At 52.3% G+C, this 19,316-nt stretch overlaps 2 protein-coding genes across 2 annotated transcripts; one reads left to right on the top strand and one right to left on the bottom strand.

Moving 5' to 3' along the window:
* Positions 1-1,035: 1,035 nt before the first annotated feature.
* On the top strand, positions 1,036-6,610 carry ajuba (ajuba LIM protein). Its single transcript, XM_088383135.1, has 9 exons — positions 1,036-1,581; positions 1,647-3,037; positions 4,944-5,045; positions 5,115-5,182; positions 5,252-5,314; positions 5,420-5,550; positions 5,638-5,689; positions 5,938-6,006; positions 6,083-6,610. The coding sequence occupies exons 2-9, from the start codon at positions 1,723-1,725 to the stop codon at positions 6,215-6,217; spliced, it is 1,935 nt and encodes a 644-aa protein (XP_088239261.1). The 5' UTR covers positions 1,036-1,581; positions 1,647-1,722; the 3' UTR covers positions 6,218-6,610.
* acin1b (apoptotic chromatin condensation inducer 1b) lies at positions 6,603-19,075 on the bottom strand. Its single transcript, XM_088383053.1, has 17 exons — positions 18,876-19,075; positions 17,708-17,752; positions 17,490-17,601; positions 17,149-17,219; positions 15,822-16,862; positions 15,564-15,637; positions 13,370-13,487; positions 10,818-10,863; positions 10,605-10,747; positions 10,385-10,543; positions 10,126-10,282; positions 9,915-10,060; positions 9,640-9,747; positions 9,445-9,552; positions 8,833-9,190; positions 8,276-8,373; positions 6,603-7,719 (listed from the first exon to the last, which is right to left on the bottom strand). The coding sequence occupies exons 1-17, from the start codon at positions 19,008-19,010 to the stop codon at positions 7,405-7,407; spliced, it is 3,234 nt and encodes a 1,077-aa protein (XP_088239179.1). The 5' UTR covers positions 19,011-19,075; the 3' UTR covers positions 6,603-7,404.
* Positions 19,076-19,316: the final 241 nt, after the last annotated feature.

The following is a 19,316-nucleotide window of genomic DNA, read 5'->3' as shown; positions in this document are numbered from 1 at the left end:
GATAGATGCATTCGTGCTTCTTATTCCACGAATGCAATGTTGGAATAAGCATTTTAGAACAATGGTGTTACATATTTTGCCACGAGTTCACGTCTATGAATCCTCAGAGCGTAGGCCTTATGTCATTTCATTTGGTTTTAGTTGTCTTCGTGTGGGTGTTATTGTGTTGCTTGAGTTTTTGCATAGTATTGATGATTTCTATTTTGGCGATGCGGTGGTGGTGGTGGTGGTGAGGGCATTTCGGAACAGTGGAGCCAAGAGAAACGCTTTTGTTTTAATATTATAAATGACAACAACAACAAAAGCACCGTCGGCAATATATTGAAAGAGCAAAAGCGGAGGTCAAATGGTATTTTCTGGAAGCACTAACCAACGTCGATAACTAGCTTATAACCGTTCCAAAGTGTTGAAAACCTGTGCAAAGTGTTGTTTCGAACGACTGCGACACTTAAGCCCAGAAGAATTCCTCTGTTAGCTTTTCAGACAAGTTGCCACTCGCAAGCCCAGGCGAGGCGAACGGGGCGAGAGTGCTCGGGAAGGCCGACGGCGGCGGGGGGGACTCCGGGGTGAAGGGCTCCGTCTCTCTCCGGAGGCCGCCTCACTCCGACCGTGTGCCTCCGCACATTCCACAGGCTGCTGGTACAATCAAATAGTGCCGTCCACAGAAAGCGCGGACTCGGTTCTTTTAAGCTCTTCTCCGCGTGAAATGAAGTCGGAAAGCGGGATGTGATACAACACTACAAATCTAGAACTCGCATGAAATCGTATGAGGTGTTCCGGTTACCGGAGGGAGGGGGGGGGGGGGGGGGTTGCGAAGAAGGGGGCATGTAACAAGTCGCCACCGTTGACTGATAAAGGAAACGAGTGAAAAATCAAGCTGGACAGGGACGGAACGAAGGCCTCACCGACTTGCCTTCAAAATAAAACAAATAGCGCCACGGTCTGCTTGAATTCAAAAGAAGTGAAATGAAGGAGCTTCAGTTTTGAAAATTCGTAGCCGGAACAAGGTTACTAAGCCATAGCCAACGTTACTTTTTTTTTTTTTTTTTTAAAAGAGAGGGGGAGGTAAGTCATTATTTAGGGGAAGAAAGAAAAAGAAAGAAAGTTGTCGACCGTGCAATGCACTCTGGGAGGGATTTTATTTATACCGAGTAGGTCTTTTGAGACGGAAACGAGTCGGTAGAACAGAGCTCTCCTTGTCTTTCCGAATTTCTCCGCTACCGGACGCGTTGGAGCGGTGCGTCCGTTTTCTGTGGACTACTAGTGCGTTTTTTGTTTTGGTTTTATCCCTGGGATGAATGGCAGGAGTCGGCTGAGTCGTGCACGGACGGATCTTTACTATCATTGTTTTGCAAGCCAATGAAAGAAAGTACCATTTGCCAGCAGCACATTGAGACCAAAGTAGATTTGTGCAAGACTTGGGGACGATGCAGATGTGGAGCCACGCGAGGGTCCACAAAGAAGGCCCTCCCTCCTTCCCTCCGTCCACCCACCACCACTCGAAGTGTCCTGGATGTGCGCTTCTTCAGACTAGTCCAATTGAGCCGACCTGCGCCTGGGGGGTGTCCACATGATGGCAAAGTAAGGATCAAGTCATGTCTTGAGTCTCCTCCGCTCTTATTTATTTAGCTATTTATTTCTTGCAGTAAACCAATTCAAGAGTAGTCATTTTGGAGCACCATTTGAGCATTTAAGAAGTGTAGCGAGTCGGGAAAAGTCGCCATGGATCGGCCGATAAGCAAGTTGCTGGAGAAGCTGAAGCTCACAGACTCGGGCAGCGTTAAGTTCAACAGCTCCAAGAAAAAACACGAGCCGGCGGCGAACGGCAACAGCAGCAATGGCAACGGCGGCAACGGCGGCGGCGCTGGCGGCGGCAACGGCGGTCTTCTGTCGCCCTCTCCCCAGCCGTCGTCTGCGCAGGCGGATGGAGAACAAGCGCCTCACCCTTCCACCTTGGCTCCGCTCAGGCGTCGCTCCCCCCAGCAAAGGGCTTCGTGTTATCTTGGAGAAGGCCTGGATTCCCACCTGAGGCGAGAGTCCGGGCCGGGCCCCGAGTGCGACGCGCCGAGGGGTCACAAGGTGTCGCTGAACCAGCGCCGCTACTCCCTGGAGCTCCAGCAACTGGTCCGAAGGCAGCAGCTCCTATCTGAACCGCCGCCTCCTCCGTACCCCACCGCCGCCGTGGGTTACGGGTCAGCTCCCAGAGGCACGACGGCCGAGACGGGCTACCTTCCGGAACTGGAGCGGCACAAGCGGCTTTCCCTCCAGGAGGCATTGTTCTACAAACGCCTGAGCACAGGCAGCGAGGTGTGGGACAGCCCGAGACCGGCGTCCCTGTCCCACTCATCGCAGCGCCCGGCCGACGCTTTCTTCTACCCCCCGGGACCCGCCCTGAGTCCGTGCTCGTCCTTCAGCCTCCAGGAGTCGGTGCTGGTCAGCCCCCGGTCCAGCTTCGCCTCCAGCACGGCCAGCGGAGGCAACGGAGGGGGCGGCGGCGGCGGCAGCCCCATGGGCAGCCGCTGCAGCAGCAACCGAACCAGCGGGATCAGCCTGGGCTACGACTCCCGCTACTCCATCCCGGCGCAGCAGCAGCAGCAGCAGCAGCAGCAGCAGCAGTCTCCCTCGTCTGTGTACGGAAGGACCCCCGTGGAGGCCTGGACTCAATACCTGGACAGCGGCATGCGTCAGGGCGCCTACGACGGCCGACACTCCTACCCGCCGGCGGTGGGAAGTCCGGCCGCGGCGTGTTACCGGGCGGGCCCTGAGTGGTGGGACGAGCAGCGGCCGGCGGGGGCCAGAGGCAAAGAAGGGGATGCGGCGCTAGGCGGCGGGAAGAGCCGCCACTCCGACCTGCCCGGCACGCGCTACCAAGAAGAGCTGACCCGGCTTCTTCTGAGAGACGCAGCTCTGGAAGGCGCCGGGGGTCTTTTGGAGGGCTTGATGTTGAAAGAACAGTCTGCGGCGGCCACCAAGGCTCAGGAGGATCTGGGGCCCGCCGCTGGACGAGACGCCGTTGAGAACCGGCAGGAGTTTTTTGGTAAGACAACTTGACGTTTCACCTTGCTCAACATTGTCCCAAACGTGTGACCAGATGCCAACGTGAACTCGAGTCAAATGTGGCTTCTTTTCAGAAGACACATTCCAGCTCTGAGTACTCTTTGCAACTAAGTCCCAATACTAAAATGTCCATGAATGGTCTTCCTTTTTGAGGCAGACGATGATCTCGGCCGCCGCACAATAGTGGCGCCTGATGTCCAGGACCACTTCATGGTTTTTGGGGGGGGGGGGGTTTGCCCTGAAGTTTCGGCACCCTCTGGGAGTAAGGCCGTTATCGTCCCGAGTCGGATGCCTGCTATCGGTACATCGATCGGTAAGGCGAGCAAGTCGGCAGGCCGGTGCTTTGAGGCGGAGGGACAGAAAACAAGACAAAGCAGAAGAACGAGCACGGCAGCTGCTGTCTCAACAACAGTACGCGTCTCACGGTGACAGCCGGGACCATGAGACCGGTCCGTCCCCGGCGCAAAGGTTGCCTTCATTTTTCTTATTCTGCGGTGCTCTTTGAACCTGCCGGGACACGCAGACGTGTTTTCAAAGCGGATCCGGACAAGTCGGGGACAGGCCCGTCCCGTGCCGTGCCGCGCCGTGCCGTGCTGTGCGTTGTTGCGTTGATGGACGTGATAGTGAAACTTTCTCGAGGCTTGGCTTGATGCATGCTGGCCATCAACTGTTGAAAATAACACTCTGGGAGAAAATTGCACGCTTGGGCTATAAACGCTGGCCACGACTGTGAGTCACACCAGGCTCACACTGTCTTTGTGTGTGTTACGGTGGCTTGATGCGTGTGTGTGTGTGCGTGCGCGCGCATGCGGGCGCCGTTTCTTTGTGCAGGGTGTGTTTTCCTGCGGTGACTGCAGAGCACAGTGAGCTCTGTGTGTGTGTGTGTGTGTGTGTGTGTGTGTGTGTGTGTGTGTGTGTGTGTGTGTGCGGTGTGTGTGTGTGTGCGGACGCAGGCAGGGGCGCTGTGTGCTGCAGCCTGTTTTTCTGCTCAGGTATGCGTTCCCTCAGGGGACGTGCAGCGGCAAAGCGCGTCGCCAATTGGCAAGAAATGTGAGCCTTGCCTTTCGGCATCTGGCCGGCAAAACCACCAGTGAGGGAGGGAGGGAGGGAGGGAGGTCTGGCTCTCCCTGGCAAAGGTGTGATGGGGAGGCGGCACGGCCACCTCCCCATTCCACATCCAATTCGGCGGGCTCCCTTGTGACATCTCGCCAGTGTGTGCGCGCGCGCACTTGACACATTTTCCGAGTAAAGATTTCAAAGTGGTGTAAACGGAGGCCCAACAGCCCGGGGCCGCCACATGACCGTCTTTCTAAATTTTTGTAGGCCGGGGGCAGGTTCTGGTGAACAGGCAAGACAACAAAATGGTTCGAGAGCGAGATACGCTTGGGTCCCCCCCCTTTTTCATGTCAAGAGTCTGTTTGGCTTTTTCCAGACACTGCCAATATTGAGCGGTGCGCGCAGGAATGCTTCGTTTCGTTTGCGTGGCACTCCCTCGGCCACATGAAAAAAAAGAAAAACATGTGGGCAGATCCCGGAATAGATCACAGCGAATGGGTCGGAGCGGGCCACCGCAGCGCTCGGACCGCCTAACTGCTTTTCCTTCAATTTGAAAAGCAGGCAAATGGAGTAGGAGATGCGGGCGGGCCGCTGCTTTGCGATCCTGATGGAGTGGCACCCTTTTGCCGCTCGTGGGTCTTCTTTTCTTTTTTTTTTTTTGTCTTCACGGGAAGTGTTGGAATTTCCCTTTTGTGTCAGCAGTGTCAAATCAAACGGGCCTGGCTCCTTGGTGTGAAACCCCCACGGGCGCCGGCAAAGGCCTCAAAGGTCCTGATTCCTGTCGTGTGTGTGTGTGTCTGTGTGTCCCCCCCCCTCCCTCCCTCCACTAGGGACCTGCATCAAGTGCGGTAAAGGCGTGTACGGAGTGGACAACGCCTGCCAGGCTCTGGACAGCCTTTATCACACGCGCTGTTTCACCTGCGTGTCCTGCGGTGAGGAAAAAGCAAAGCAAAGTGACCAAGCGACTGCAAAATGGATTTGAGACTGCTTTGTTTTGGCAGGACGCGCCTTGAGAAACAAGGACTTCTACAACGTGAACGGCTCGGTGTACTGCAAAGAAGATTATATGGTGAGAGGGCTTTGCCTTTTTTTTTTCCACGGGAGGCCGAGTCCTCATGGCTTTTCTTGTACTTGGCAGTTTTCGGGATTCCAGGCCGCTGCCGAGAAGTGCAGCGTGTGCGGCCACCTCATTCTGGAGCAGGTGAGGTGCCCAACGCCGTCCCGTGCTAGAAATGGAGAATAGGTTGTCATCATGCTTACAGGAAATGCGATTGGCTCCCTCTAAAAGTTGCGCTTGTGGCCTCAGATCCTGCAGGCGCTGGGGAACTCGTACCACCCCGGCTGCTTCCGCTGCGTGGTGTGCACCAAGGCGCTGGACGGGGTCCCCTTCACCGTGGACCAGCACAGCAACGTCTACTGCGTGGCCGACTACAACAAGTATGTGTAACAAGCGTCCGGCGCGCCACAGCGCAACATTTGCGCCTTTCTAAACCTTCTGGTCCGTCTTCTCCCTCACCCCTGCAGGACTTTTGCCCCAAAGTGTGCTGCCTGTTTGCAGCCCATCTTACCCACTGAGGTGAGGCCCACCATGCAATTGCAAGCTGCTGTCGTTCTTTCATTCTCTCCTTTCTTTCTCTCTCTCTCTCTCATCCTTCCTTCCTTCCTTCCTTCCAATGGGAGCTGCTTTCTTTTGTTTGTTCTCTCTTGTCCTCCCTTCTTTCCAGTGGGAAAAAATCCCCAATGACTGTTTTTTTTTTTTTTTATAAATGCAACTCCCAAATGGAGACACTTTGGCGTTTGATTCCTCCTGCAATTGTTTTGCAGGGCAGCGAGGAGATCCTCAGGGTGGTGTCCATGAACAACGACTACCATTTTGAGTGTTACCACTGTGAGGTGAGTGATGCACTCCCTCCCGCCTTGTGTTTGCGCAAGGCGACACGAGCGACCGACTGTGCGCGTTCCTTATCAGGAGTGCGGCAAGCAGCTCTCGGATAAGGCCGGCTCGCAGTGCTTCCCGCTGGACTCTCATCTGCTCTGCCACCCGTGTCACATGAGCCGCGTGTGCGGCACGGCCGCTGCCATTGCTGCCGCCACGCACAACTGAGGAATCTGTTTTGGAACTGCTGATTTGAAGACATTCCCGCGTCCCCTTTGGACTTGCCAACTCCTGGACGCCTGCTGTTGTTTGTTTGCCTTTCTGCTCAGACACAATGAAAAAGGGAACGCAAAAGCGACTACTGCTCATTTGCTGCAGAAGAACAAAAGGATCCTGCTTACCTGTACATATTTTCTTAGCAAACGTTTTGCACTTGGAGAGGTTTTGTTTGGGTAAAGGCACCACATTTGAGGACTGTCATTTTTGTATGCTGTAATAACACGTTAGAGTTAATAAGACTGCTTTGTGGTTGTACATTTCAGAGTTCATATAAAAGATTTGCCACGCTTCCCATCTCCTCCGAGAGCGTGAGGGAGGCCAAGGTTTGCCCAACTGAAGTCAGACAGCACTTCCATTTATTAATGCATTAGTCATGACATTCAGCAGCGACAAAAATCAAATGTTCAACTAAAACAAAGTTAAAAGAGTCAAAATTTTATCGGGATTAGACGGCAAAAATACAATTTGGATCAGTTGAAATTCCAGAATGAGGCCCAAATGCAAAATTAGACTTTTTTTTTTTTTTTTTTAAGGTTCAATGCTTCGACACAGTGCGCTCAATTCGCTGTTCTCCGACGTCATAATTCCAAAGTGCACATTCGAAATGACAAATGTGAATTTTTGCCAGTCGGCTCGTTGTTGTTGAAGTTGTGCATCAAGCAACAGTTGGATGTTTGAAAGTTTTTAGAGGATTTTGAGCATTTGAAGGTCAACCCCTTTTTTCTTTTTAGAAATAGGGAATTGAAAGTGGGCAATCTTTTTCTTTTGTCCCCTTGAATTAACGAAGCATTTTCATAGGATCTCTGTTTCGACTGAGCAAATGTAGTTTATAAAAAAAAAACAAAAAAAAACAAACCTTAACTAAAAACCCTGACAGGTCAAGTTCAGTGCTGAAGCAAGTGGAAAGACTAAAACTGCTCAGAGAAAACTTTTGAAGGCTAGGCTATCTATTTTGGACTTTATTATAGGGCTTTGGGAGGAATAAACTGTGGAACCACACAACTTGAAGGGGAAAAAGAAAAAGGCCTCCCAAACCTCAGGAGGACAAGTCTGCTCCCGGGCCGGGCCGGGCCAGGCCAGGCCGGGTCGGGCAAGTCTGCTCTCCTTCCCTCCCTCCCTCCTAGGCGCCGCCCGCTTCAGTGGCGCCTGTCTCGGGTGTCGCTACAGCTACGAGAGCGGCGGCCAAGCGGCGGCCTGCCACTCCGCCTCTCGCCTTCCCGCCTCCGTTCGCCATCTTTGTTCCGGCCTCTCTCCTTGTCCCGCTCGGCCTCAGCTCCCCTGCCGGACGCGGCGGCGGCGTTGCCGTCGCTGCCTCGGCTTTCGTTCTCCCGGGCCTTCAGCCTCTCCTTCTTGCGTTCCTCACGAACTTTTTCCTGCTCGTCTTGCAGCTCCTTGAGCCGCCGCTCTCGCTCCTTTTGCCGCTCGCTGCGCTCTACCAGCCTCTGCGCCGCCTGGTGGTACATATACACGTACATTAGGGTTTCGGCTAATGATTTTGAGAACCTGTGTTACTTGGACTGGGAGGAAGGGGGACAAAAAATGCCATCCCTTCGTTCATAAACGAGACGCTATATCAAAATTAGAATTCAGTGACTAGTCTGGAAGAACAGACGACGACGAATGTTTTCCAAAGTAAAAGCGGGTGTTTACGAACCTTTTACTTTCATTTAAGGACGCCAAGAAAAACCCACCCAATGAGAAACGACTTCAGTCAGAAAAGTAACACTGGATGGGACTGTTGTGCATAAAAACGACACTCATGTAAAGAATTGCCCGGTTTGCGTAGCCTGTTTGGCAAATTTGCCAAAGAAAGGCATGCTCATTGTGGATGGCTGCCGCAAGAGCATCAGCACCTCCCATGCACAGAGCCAAGAAGCCGCGTTCCACAGTTTGCTTTGGGCAGTTCAATGAATGGCACTGGCTTGACACCATGGATGGGCAAGGTCACAAAACGCCGCTCGCTATTGCTATTCACGCACAAAGAAGACAAGAAGACGCGTGACCAACCTGTTGTTCGGTGAGGGGGAGCCAGTATATACAAGGAGCCGCTTTGGTCTTGAGGAACAAGTCGTCGAGAAGCTTTGCGGGAGGCTCGTCTGCCTTCTCTGAAGGTGACAAAAGGCTTGCGTTAGTTCGGGCGTTTGATCAATCCAGGGGTCAGTGTTGCCCTGGTTTGCATGTCAAATAAATAACATTTCAACACTGACGTGAGATTTTAATCCCTTGAGTGGCTGCTTGCATTGTGGGACAGAACGTTCGGTATGCTTCCGAAGACAGCATAGCAAGCGGCATTGTGAATGTGCGCTACGCTACGCTACGCTCAGCAGCAAGCCCTCAATTCCTTTGCCATTACTGCCCTCTAGAGGAACTCACAGCAAACACCACCCAACACATTTTCAGCCTCTTTTTTTGTTTGTTTTTTTAATGCATTCACGCGTTTGGTGATGAGACAAAAGTGCCTCGTTGTTTCAACAAATATTTCTGGCCGGGGGTGGTGGGGGTTAAAAATGGCTGCTTTGGAAAACGGATCGGAGCAATAGAAATGGGAAGGACTCCTCCCTCACCTTTCTTGTCTGTCTTCTTCTCCTTGCTCTTTGGCCTTTCCCGTCTCCGCCGCTCCCGGTCCCGGGACCTGGAGCGCCGCTCCATCTTGTCGGCTCCCGGCCTGGCGAACTCGCGGATCTTGTCGCGGTCCCACTCGCGCTCGCCGCGGGCCCGCTCGCGGCGCTCCATTTGCCGCTGCCGCTCGGCCCACAAGTCACGAACGCCCGGCGCGGCGCGCTCGTGCTCATGCTCGCGCTGCCTGTCGCGCTCTCGGTCGCGCTCGGGCATGAGCGGCGGAGGGCGGCTGGGCGGCGGGACCGGCTGGGGGGCTTGCGGCTCGGCGGGCTTTGGCTTCAACAAACCTTTGTGAAAGTCGAGCTGCGTGCGAGAACACAAACAGAAATGGGTGCGCGAGCCTGTTTCTTTTGAAGCATCCACATTTGTCCCAATGACAAAATGTAGGGTGTTACTAAAGGGACTGACTGTTTGTGCTTTCTAAAAATCCAATGTCCATCACAAAAAACACATGAAGCCATTTTCATGTGTGACAATGACAATCAAGATCTAGTCTATTCTATTCTATTCTATTCTATTCTATTCTATTCTATTCTTCAAATGTGAGTGACCTTTACCTCATCCTGCTCACAGAAGTCCACGCTGAGCACTTTGGGGTTGCTCTGAGGCCATTTGACCCCGTGAAGAGATTCTCTCGTAGCCGCCGCTTCCTCTGCGCTGGCGTACTGCGGAGAGAGCGCCCGGCCCGTTAGCTAGCCAGCCCTCGAACAAAACGCCTTGGGGCGAGAGTCGGACGGCGGCGGGCGGCTCACCGTGACGAAGCAGTGCGACTTGATCTTGTCGATCCAGAAGCCCTCCTCTACCACGTTGCCCGTCTGTTTCAGCAGCTCTTTGAGCTGGCCCAAGGTGAACGGCCGCACCTTGCAATGTAGCAGATGGACGGACGGACGTTCAGTGCGGTCGGAGCGTAGAAATTGGGCTCAAGTTTGCGTCGGACAAACATTGGAGGCTCATTCATCATTCTCATTTGAGCAATTCCGGAGCGTTTTAATGAAGCCTTGAAATGATACTTCTCCTGCGAACCCACCAGGTTGGTCACGTGGATGATATTTGAAAGTTTGCCGCGGGGCGGCGACGGCAGCCGCGCGGATCGGATGGGGTCGTCGATGGTGACGGACACGCCGGAGCGCTGCCGACTGATGGAGCGACGCACCAAAGCGTCGTCGGGGCAAGCTGAGGACAAACCAGAGGAGCGTGAACGGAACGCTCGGAGACGGAACAAGTTGGGAGGCTTTCACCTTTCTTCAGCTCTCCGTCAAGCTTCTCTGCCGTCTTCTCGGGAGGAGCTTGCTCGGACCGCTCTACGAGGGTCGCCGCCGGCGGGATTTCTGGCTCCGCCGTCTCGGCGTTCTCCTCTTTGTCGCCTCGCCCGTTCTCCTGGTCGGAGGGGACCACCTGAAGAGGACGCACGCAAGTTGTCACAGGCCGACGACGCCCCTGCTCGGACGACTCCTCCCTCCCTCCCTCCCTCCCTCCCTCCCTCCCTCCCTCCCTCACCTGTGTGACGGTGCGTCGGATCTGAAGACCGTCATCGGCGTCTCCCTGGCCGTTGTCCCTGTTGTTGTTGTTGTTGTCGTCATCCCCGGACAGCTGCAGCTCCTCGGGGTGAAGGTCCACCACCGCTTCTTGGGCTATTTTGATATCTGGAATTAAAGACTACGGGACAGAGGAAAGGATTGAGAGCATATGAAAAGGACCGTGCGGCCTTCACACCCACCTTGAGCGAGTCAGTGGTGATGCTGATGGACGGCTTCTTGGCAGTGACGGCCGTGCTGGAGCCCCAACGCCGCTTCCTCCCGGCCGCTCCAGCGTCGGCATCTCCCGCTCCTCCGTCGGTGTCGACGGGTGGCGTCTTGTTGCCTGCCGAGGCGCCAAAGTCAAATGGGAGAAAAAGCAAGGGGCACAAGGGTCTCGTGCCGGGTCCACCTACTGGTCAGGGAGATCTTGCGAGCGGCAAAAGCCTTTGGAGTGGTGCTCTGAAAAGAGAAGGAGAGAGAGAAAAAGAACATACAGAAACCCCAAAGGGCGCAGTGGGTGAGATGGGAACTCCTGACGTGCCACGGGAAACATGAAAACGTGGTAAGGAACATTTTTGGCTTCCACCTCTGCTTAAAGACACCAACATCAACACATCTATGTGTTATGCGTCTGCCATTCAAGATAAAGCTGCCACTAACTACTTGTGTGTGTGTGTCCACATCCTTTTTTTTTCACAGATTTTATTTTACGGGTAAAAGCGTTGCCTGGCTGTTGAGTCAATTGAAAAAACTGTTGCATCACTCAGAGGCATTCATTCGGAAAAAAAAAAAATTGTGTTCTTCGAAGCAGAGGTGGAAAAAGAAGCCCTTTTTTTTTTTAAGTCACTAAAGATTTGCTTATTTACCAATAAACTGCAGACTTTTAGCACTATCACAAATGAAACTGCAGTATTAAACAATTGCTGTGAATTAAAACGAGGAAAGGAATTCCTCTAGCAATTAGACATTTGAAATGGTGGTACCATTTGACACCTGATTCCTTACTGGCTCGACTAGGGCCCAACCGCACGACCCTGTGCACTGTATCTAGGCAACAAGGATCCAATCGGGGAAGGCGGAGGGAGGCCATGCCTCGATTTGAGTGTGCAGGAAGAGATCACTGGGGTGGACTTTAGTCTTTGAGGGGATTTGCAGCAGCTGTGCAGAGTCACAATTGTGTCCGTGGGAGGGGGTCGGGGGTCAGGAGGGGTCTTCTCTTCATTTAGGTTCATGTCCTTGATTTCAGTACAAGTCCGTTGCTAGTCTTTGGGGGGATGGGGGGGGAGGGAGGATTCGATGCTCCTCTCAAAAAATAAAAGCAATGTGAAGAATTGAAAGGGCTAAAACAACAACAACAACAACAACAACAAAAAAAAGCCAGATGGATTTGTGGCCTTGAGAATTGTAATCCAGGCAGCGGTGCGAGCGGGAGACGAGCCCCAAAATGTCACGGAAATGGCAATTTCACAGCATTCAGATCCATTGTGGAGCTCCACACTCGGCAAATGACTTTTCCACAACTGTATGTCCATTCAAAGTTTGTTCAAGGACTCCACCAAGAAATGCTTCTTTCAAAAAGTGTCTGACAGACTTGTTTCCGGAGGAAATGTCCGCATTTGACGTGTGCTGGAAGCTCAGTCCGGTGTCAAAAACCCAGCGGGCTGTCGGGAGGAGCTAGAGCTGGACGGCGCACCTTCCCTCTGCCCAAAGTACAGTCCAGTTCGGCGAGCAGCTCTGCTCGTGACTCTCAAGGGTAGGTTACCGTGACAACTGGGGGTCTGCCGTTACCGTGGCTACCACCGCTGCCGGTCTGATGTGAGCTCCATCCAGTTCCTGCTGTTGGTTCAGACTTTATTCAGTGACACAAGCGGTTGCAGACGCACTCAGGCATATCGGGACAGAAGTTGAAGGAGGAGTAGGAGTGGAGGAGGTGGTGTTGTTGTTGGTGGAGGTGGTGATGGTGGTGGTGGTGGTGGTAGTAGTAGTAGTAGTAGTAGTACGCAGCTTGTACCATTAGGGGCAATGGAAGAGGCATGGGCACCTTCATAACAAAGCAATCAATGTGGTTTTAAAACAACAATCACACCATAAATACTATATTGCAGAGAGAAGCGTTTAGATGAGGCTAAAGACAGAGAGAGGAAGAAAAGAGGCAAGAAAGACGTCACGATGCATCGCTACACAACCTGCCCGCCCGCGTCAAAAATATGGCTTGACCTCCAGCCCTTCGGTGCGCGACATGCAGTGGACGAACTAAATGAACAACGACTCGGCGTGCGCGCTCAGCGAACCATGAGGCGCATTACGAGTTGGGTCAAAACGCAATCAAGCGCCACAGCAAAGCAATCAGCCAATAATCACGTGGGGCGTTGACTCACACTTAAGCTGTTCCGCAAATAAAATACATCCCAAAATCATGTTTTGTAATCATTGTGCCAACATGCACTTGACACTTCTACACATTCCCACTAGAGGGAAATGAAAAAAGAAGACAACTAAGCCGCACCAGATGTTTTTTCACCATGGATAAAGAATTTACGCCTGGGAGGATTCGTGTATTGTCCATTTAGCTGCACTATTTGTGTTCAAATATCATTTGCTTAAATGTGACAAAGTCACTGCTGGTTGCATTAGCCAGTTGGCCTGCCTTCTGCACCATTTCACTTTTGCAATAGTTTTGTGTTTCATCCACAATGTGTCATTTCCTTGGCTTTACATGTAGCTTGACATTCTCTGCAAAACGTACGTGAAAGCAAAAAAGCAATGTAACCACAGCTCAAGATATTGGGGGGGGAGGGGGGACGCAAGTGGGGTCCCTTGTAAATCGAAGTCGCACTGTAGTTGGGGTTGTGTTGTTTTCAAGTGAGCCTCGTGTCAGCTTGTCATGCATGTCATGTTCATGAATGAGGATGCAAGGTTTTGAGCGCCAGACGGTCAAACGTTCCGCTCTCTTGACCAGACTTACCTCCTCCAGGCGGCCCTCGCCATCGACTGGCTCGGCGTTTGGCGCCGGCTGCCTCGCCTCGCCGCTCGAGCGGGGCTCCACCTCTGACACGGCCGCCTCGCTGGGCTCTGACACCACTCTGGCAAAAAACAAAAAAAAAACGTGAACACAGGTCACATGGATCTAGAGTGCTGATCTTCATTAGGAACCCTTCATTCATTCATGTGGCTGCCATCACTAGGATCAAGGGTTAGCTAAATAACTATTGTAGTATTCAAGTAAAATCGCCTGGAGCAAAAGATTAAAATTGCAATACAGTACTATCCTGCACTAAGCAGCAACTAACATCAGCAATGTGTGTGCGCGAGTGCGTCGGGGGCCCATCCATCCATCCATCCATCCATCCATCCATCCATCCATCCATCCATCCATCCATCCATCATCTGCGCATGATATATCCCCTTATGATATCTCCCCTAGCAAGGCTGCATTGCTCCTCCCACAACGATGAATTGACGGTCGATTTGGGCGAATGATTTAAGATTGCAAATAATCTGTGGCCACTACTTCACGCAACAAAAGACATCCGGCGGCCGGCGCCATTCCCACATGCATCACCACCACCACCACCACCACCGTCTGTCGCCCTCTGGCTTGCTCCCATTCTTACCCGTTTTTGTTTGCCTCGGAAAGCATTCTCGCCGGTCGCAACGAACCCAACTCGCACAAAGCGTTCGTCCCGGTCCGCAGAGCCTTTACCAAAAATTGACTCTTGTCGGAGGCGTTTCGATTCCAGCACGGCTAATTACTGCGTCGCGATCAAGGATGCAATGTGGGCATGCCAGCCATGTTGGCTAGCGAAAGCGGCGTCAAGTAAAAACAAAAAGCAAAAAAAACAACAAAAAACCCGACACAAAGCACTGAAGATAGTCCGATGCCACCCTCCGATTTAAAATTACACTAACGACTCTTAGACCTTGAAAGTAACATGCTACAATGCTGCTGCTGCTACTACTACGCCTTGCGCTGAATTAAAGGCCGGGTGCCGCCGTTAGCTACGAGCGGAAATCACACCAAGATGAAACGGGAGGAGGCCGAGGACCCATTAGGGAAAAAAGGCGACAGCCAATCCAGTGCAAGGACACTCCAAGACATGCCTGACCGAAAATACAACAAACGATCACCCTCCACGTTGTCATCACTTCGGATTACTTAAGCTTTCAGTCGAAGGCTTTTGTTCACAAAAGACTCCGAGTGTGTAAAATGGAGGTATAAAAAGAAAAGAAAAGAAAAGAGCCTCATCCAATAGTTTTGTTCAGGCATACATGACGACACCGCTCCGTCCATTTTCCATTCTGCTTACAGGCTTGGGGTACGTAGGAGGAACGAAACAGCCAATTCACCTGACACTCACCCAAGGCGCACAATTTGGGGTTTTTTTTAAACGGTGGTGGTGCTGGGGGCGGCCGCACACATGCAAACGCCTCACAGGAACACACTCAGAAGCTCCTGACTGTGAGCAGAGGTTCCCTTTTTTGTTTTTTTTTGCCCCAAAAAGAAACAAATCCATCTTAAGAATTCATGAAAAAAAAATACAAGACATTTCTGAACAACTTTGAGATTTTTGTTGTTGTCGTTCTTTCTTATAATACCATTGACTGGAGTCAAACATTGGAATGAAATTGCACGACTGGTTCCGATTGTGCCGTTTGTTTGGGGAGTTGACCCCGAGGCCATGTTCTGCAAATGTATCGCATGGATCAGTGGGGTGGTCAAAGAACAGCTCTGTAACCTGCGCAATAACATGATCAGGGGCTCGAGAATACTCCCTGCTTAGTTAAAATGTACTCATTTCATTTCAGTATCATTTAAATTAATTGATATCATAAAAGTGTTGTTAATTGATTGTTGATAAAAGAATTTTTAATAAAATCGCAAATTTGAACAGAAATCAATTTGCCGATATTTTGATCCAAGTGTAGGATTTGTTCATTAGAAAGAAATGATTTGGACTTTTTTTGTAATTCATCCACTCAAGGCCTGGCCCAAGTGTTTCGCCGACGCTTGAGCACAAAGGTGTGCTATTGGCTAACGTGGCGGCCGAAGGTGGCTGGCTATCAATTAGCGGCGGGGATTCCATGGGCATGGGTTACGTCTGTGATTTCCTTATGATGCGATTCCCGTATCTAAATTGGACTGGGGTGTGATTGCAAACCTTTTCAGGAGGTGTCCTTTCTGCGTCTCCGTCCCTTTTGTCTCCTTATCTGCGTCTTGGCGGAGCTCGGCTCTCTGTGAGATCACGGGACACACAAACACATTCAAATGCAAATCAGCGTGCTTTAGCGTTCAAATACCGGACAGGACAACAAGAAGACCCGCTCTTGGTAAACGGTGACTCATCGACTCCAACTAACGTATCTTTGTTCATGGAGCTATGCTGGTGAAACGTTCCTCTGCGAGCTTGATCACTGACCTTCGGGTGCCTCACGCGGCACGACTGAATCCTGATGGAGGATGAGGATGATGATTTAGAGGAGGAGTCGGACCGCGAGTCCGAATCTGACGAGGAACCCGAGTCCCGCCCCCCGGCCCCGCGGCTATCGCCAGCTGCCGCCTTCTTTTTGGCGTCGAGCTTCTCCTCATCTGGCGCTTTTGGGTCTTCCTTTCGGTCGCTGGTCTCCTTTCCTTTCTTTTTACTCTCCTGTGGAGACTGGCCGGTGGCGGCGCCGGCGCTGGTCTGCGCCTCCTCCGTCTCCATCTTGTGCACCAGCAGAGAGAGCGGGCCCGGTCCGCGCTTGGCGGCGGGCTCCGGACTACTGGAGCGGGATCTGGAATCGGAGTCTCGCCTCTGCGCGTCACGAGGTGGGACACCGCGGCGCGCTCCGGAGCATTCTCCCTCCTTGTCGTCGGTGTCCGGCGGGCTCTGCTTGGGAGTGTCCGGGAGGGGGAAGAGGTCAGGGGGCGGCGAGGGCGGGGGCGTCGGGTGGCGCAGTTGCATCAGATTCTGCTGCGGCTGCGGTGGCGGGATGTGCTGCGGAGGTTGAAGCTTACGTTTGGACCTCACAGAACTGGCGGGCATCTGCGGAGGCTGCGGGGGGGCCCGGTCGCCTCTCCGTGCCGCACCGAGCCCCGGCCCCCAATCCTCGTCATCCCCGCTGTCGTCATTGTCGTCGTCTTCGTCACTGTCCTCCCGGACCCGAGCTCCGGCCGAGACGCCGGCCGATCGGCTGAGGTGGAGGACCGAGTGGGCCGACGCGGTTTCGCTCGGCGCGACGCCCTCTTTCTCTTGGGCTCTGGACAGGGCCGGGGGCAGTCCCTGGCGGTCCGGCTGGCCTAGGACGCGCACCGACAGCGAGGCCACGGCGCGAGGGGGAGAAGGGGCCGGTGGCTCCTTGCGTCCTTGCGGGAAGGTGGCCCTCTGCATCCTGGCCGCGGGAGCCTCCTGGCGACCGGTGCTACCGTCCGGCTTATGTGACATTTCCCCTTCGACACTCCGAGATGCCAAAGGGGGCTTCTGCCGAGCAAAAAAAGGATACGTCGCACTGACTTCACCAATGATTAACTTCTGAAGTCAATATTATCATTAAAAAATACACTCAAACATGTTAGAATCAATGAGAGGCGTCAACTGATGGCAAGAAAAAAAAAACCCAATAAAGGCAGCCATATTGATTACTGTTCAACCACAACTACACCCTCTGACTTGTTTTGGATGCAGCATCGTTGGAAAGCTAACTTGTGTTTGGGGTGGTCCTTGATGTGAACAAACCACCGTACGAGTCACCACGTGGTCCACCCACCTTGTCAGAGACGCAGGACGAGCTGTCGTTGTCCGACTGCTCTTCATCCTCTTCTGGCATTGCTGGGCTCTCTGTCAAGCGGAGAGGAGGGGAAGAGTTCATATTATTAGCAGCAGCGATTTGTAGTCTGTCAATGAACGTTTGTAAATGGACACATTACTTTCTGCGCAATGGCAATAAAAGCATTCCATTCCATTCCATTCCATTCCATTCCATTCCATTCTCTTGTCTATCAAAGATGACCGACCGAACATTCTTTTTCTACAGCTTCTGACGCAAAATCTTAGCAGATGGAGCTTAGGTACTGGATGATTGGGAGCATGTTGAGAGGCTTGCCATACCGTCGGCCTCCCCCTCAAGATGGGCTCCTCTCTCCTGTCTATGACTGAGGAGTTCCTGCTGCTTGGCCAGATACTGTTGGATGAAGCTATTCTGGCTCATCTCCTCCCCCATCTGCAGCAAAAATGAAATCATATCTCTGTGGTCTGAAACTTGGATAGCAAAATGTGGTCTGTAGAATGCATTTCAAAAACGACCAAGAGGATTAAATTGGCACTACCTGAGAGTTGGGCCGGCGTCCGCGCAGGTTTTCCAGCATCAGCGCCTGCACGGAGAGCAAAACATTCAACGTTTCATTCCTGTTTACTGTAATTATGACTTTACTTGGGCGATTGCATAGGTCAGTAAGAAACTCCAGCAAGTGTACGATACAACTCAGAGAGGGACAACACTAAATACTGTTTTGAAGTTGAATATTTATGGCCTGATAGTGTATTTTTATGTATTCATCTGTTATACCGACTTTCCTACCTTGATGGCTGAGAAAAACTTTGGCCCGGCCTAAAAATAGGACATGTTGAGTTACTGCCGTTTTAATGATGAGCCAGATTCCGTTTAAAAAAAATGGACATACTACAATTAATTGAGATTTCACGACTGCACTAGCATAGGTTAGTCATACATGTTTATTTGTGGAGCGCTTTCACAGCAGCGAAGTCACGCTTAGTTCATATGGCACTTACTGTTTGTTTGTGTGTTTTCAACACCACAATTGACTCGAATTACGACTTTAGTGCGTTAGCGTAGCTTTGTGGCGGACGACAGCGAGGTCCAAGTTACGTCGAAATTCAGGTTAAGCCGTCAGCGACTGAACTTCAGTTTGTCGTAAAATGAGGACGTCAAAAAATGCCCAATGCTCGCTCTCGTGTACCCAATTAAGCGGCCGGCGTGCAGGGGTCGGTGCGGAAATCGAGCTCCAAGGCCTTGATACGGCCGCGGGCGGTGAAGACAAAAATGACAAGCAAAAACAACAACGCGGGCCCACACGAACGACGCGAGTGGTCACTTATTTGTTTTTGTTTTTTAACGTTCCCGCAGGGCGGCTGCTGGCTCGCTTCCGGTCGGCTTAGGCCTCCACTTGACAGGTGCACGCACACTTCAACTGTGCAACACGGTGCCCCACAACTAGTTCTCCGCGAAGAGAGGCTCGTTGTTAGCTTAGCCGTCCTGGCGACGTCCACCATTACAGCACAGCCCGTGATCGTTCCAAGTGCTAATGGGCACTATTTGGCACCGATCCGACTTGCTTGCTCGTTCCCGCTTCTGAGCCGTCGTCACACACCGTGAAGAGGCTCCAGCCCCCCTTCCCTCCTCCGCCAGCCTCCTGCTAGTAGTAAACTTGTCCACACTTAACACTAAGCGCACCCCCAGACAGTCACTTAACTCACCCCTTTCAGTCGCTGAATGAGTTTGTTCTTCGCCCCGCTCTTGGACAGGTTTCTCTGCTCCAACGCGGCTTTCAAATCCGCCACTCGGAGGGATTGTAAAGGCTGTCCGTCAAGCGTAATGTCCTCGTCCGCCATCTTGTCGAAAGTATTCCCGACCAGCGTCGTTTCGGCTGACGCTCGGCGTCATAGTTCGGCAGTTTCCGGAGAGCCTCGGTAGGCCCGAGGGGCTTTACGATTTACTGAGTGGACTCTACCCATGGGCTCTCGGCGTCGTAATTCGGCAGTTTCCGGAAAATTCCGCCATGCCCAAGTGAACTCTCAAGTCCAGTGCAGCGCTACCGTAATTTTCAAATTCGTTCCGTGTTCCGTGACCAATGCATGTTATATATATATTTAAAAAAAAAAAAAAAAAAAAGAATTCCCTCTCGTAAAATGACAACA

The sequence above is a fragment of the Syngnathus floridae genome, chromosome 1 (genome assembly GCF_059516105.1).
Source record: "Syngnathus floridae isolate MCC-2025c chromosome 1, RoL_Sflo_1.0, whole genome shotgun sequence".
NCBI lineage: Eukaryota > Metazoa > Chordata > Actinopteri > Syngnathiformes > Syngnathidae > Syngnathus > Syngnathus floridae.
Note: the sequence above shows the minus strand (reverse complement) of the source record. Positions and strands in the feature narration are given on the sequence as shown.

Coding starts and splice junctions, on each gene's coding strand:
- ajuba (XM_088383135.1), top strand. CDS start 1,723: ATGGATCGGCCGATAAGCAAGTTGCTGGAGAAGCTGAAGCTCACAGAC. Junction 5,315..5,419: donor GCCACCTCATTCTGGAGCAG/GTGAGGTGCCCA, acceptor TTGTGGCCTCAG/ATCCTGCAGGCGCTGGGGAA. Junction 5,551..5,637: donor TGCGTGGCCGACTACAACAA/GTATGTGTAACA, acceptor TCACCCCTGCAG/GACTTTTGCCCCAAAGTGTG.
- acin1b (XM_088383053.1), bottom strand. CDS start 19,010: ATGGCGGACGAGGACATTACGCTTGACGGACAGCCTTTACAATCCCTC. Junction 10,544..10,604: donor TCACCACTGACTCGCTCAAG/GTGGGTGTGAAG, acceptor TCTGTCCCGTAG/TCTTTAATTCCAGATATCAA. Junction 10,283..10,384: donor TCCGACGCACCGTCACACAG/GTGAGGGAGGGA, acceptor CGTCCTCTTCAG/GTGGTCCCCTCCGACCAGGA.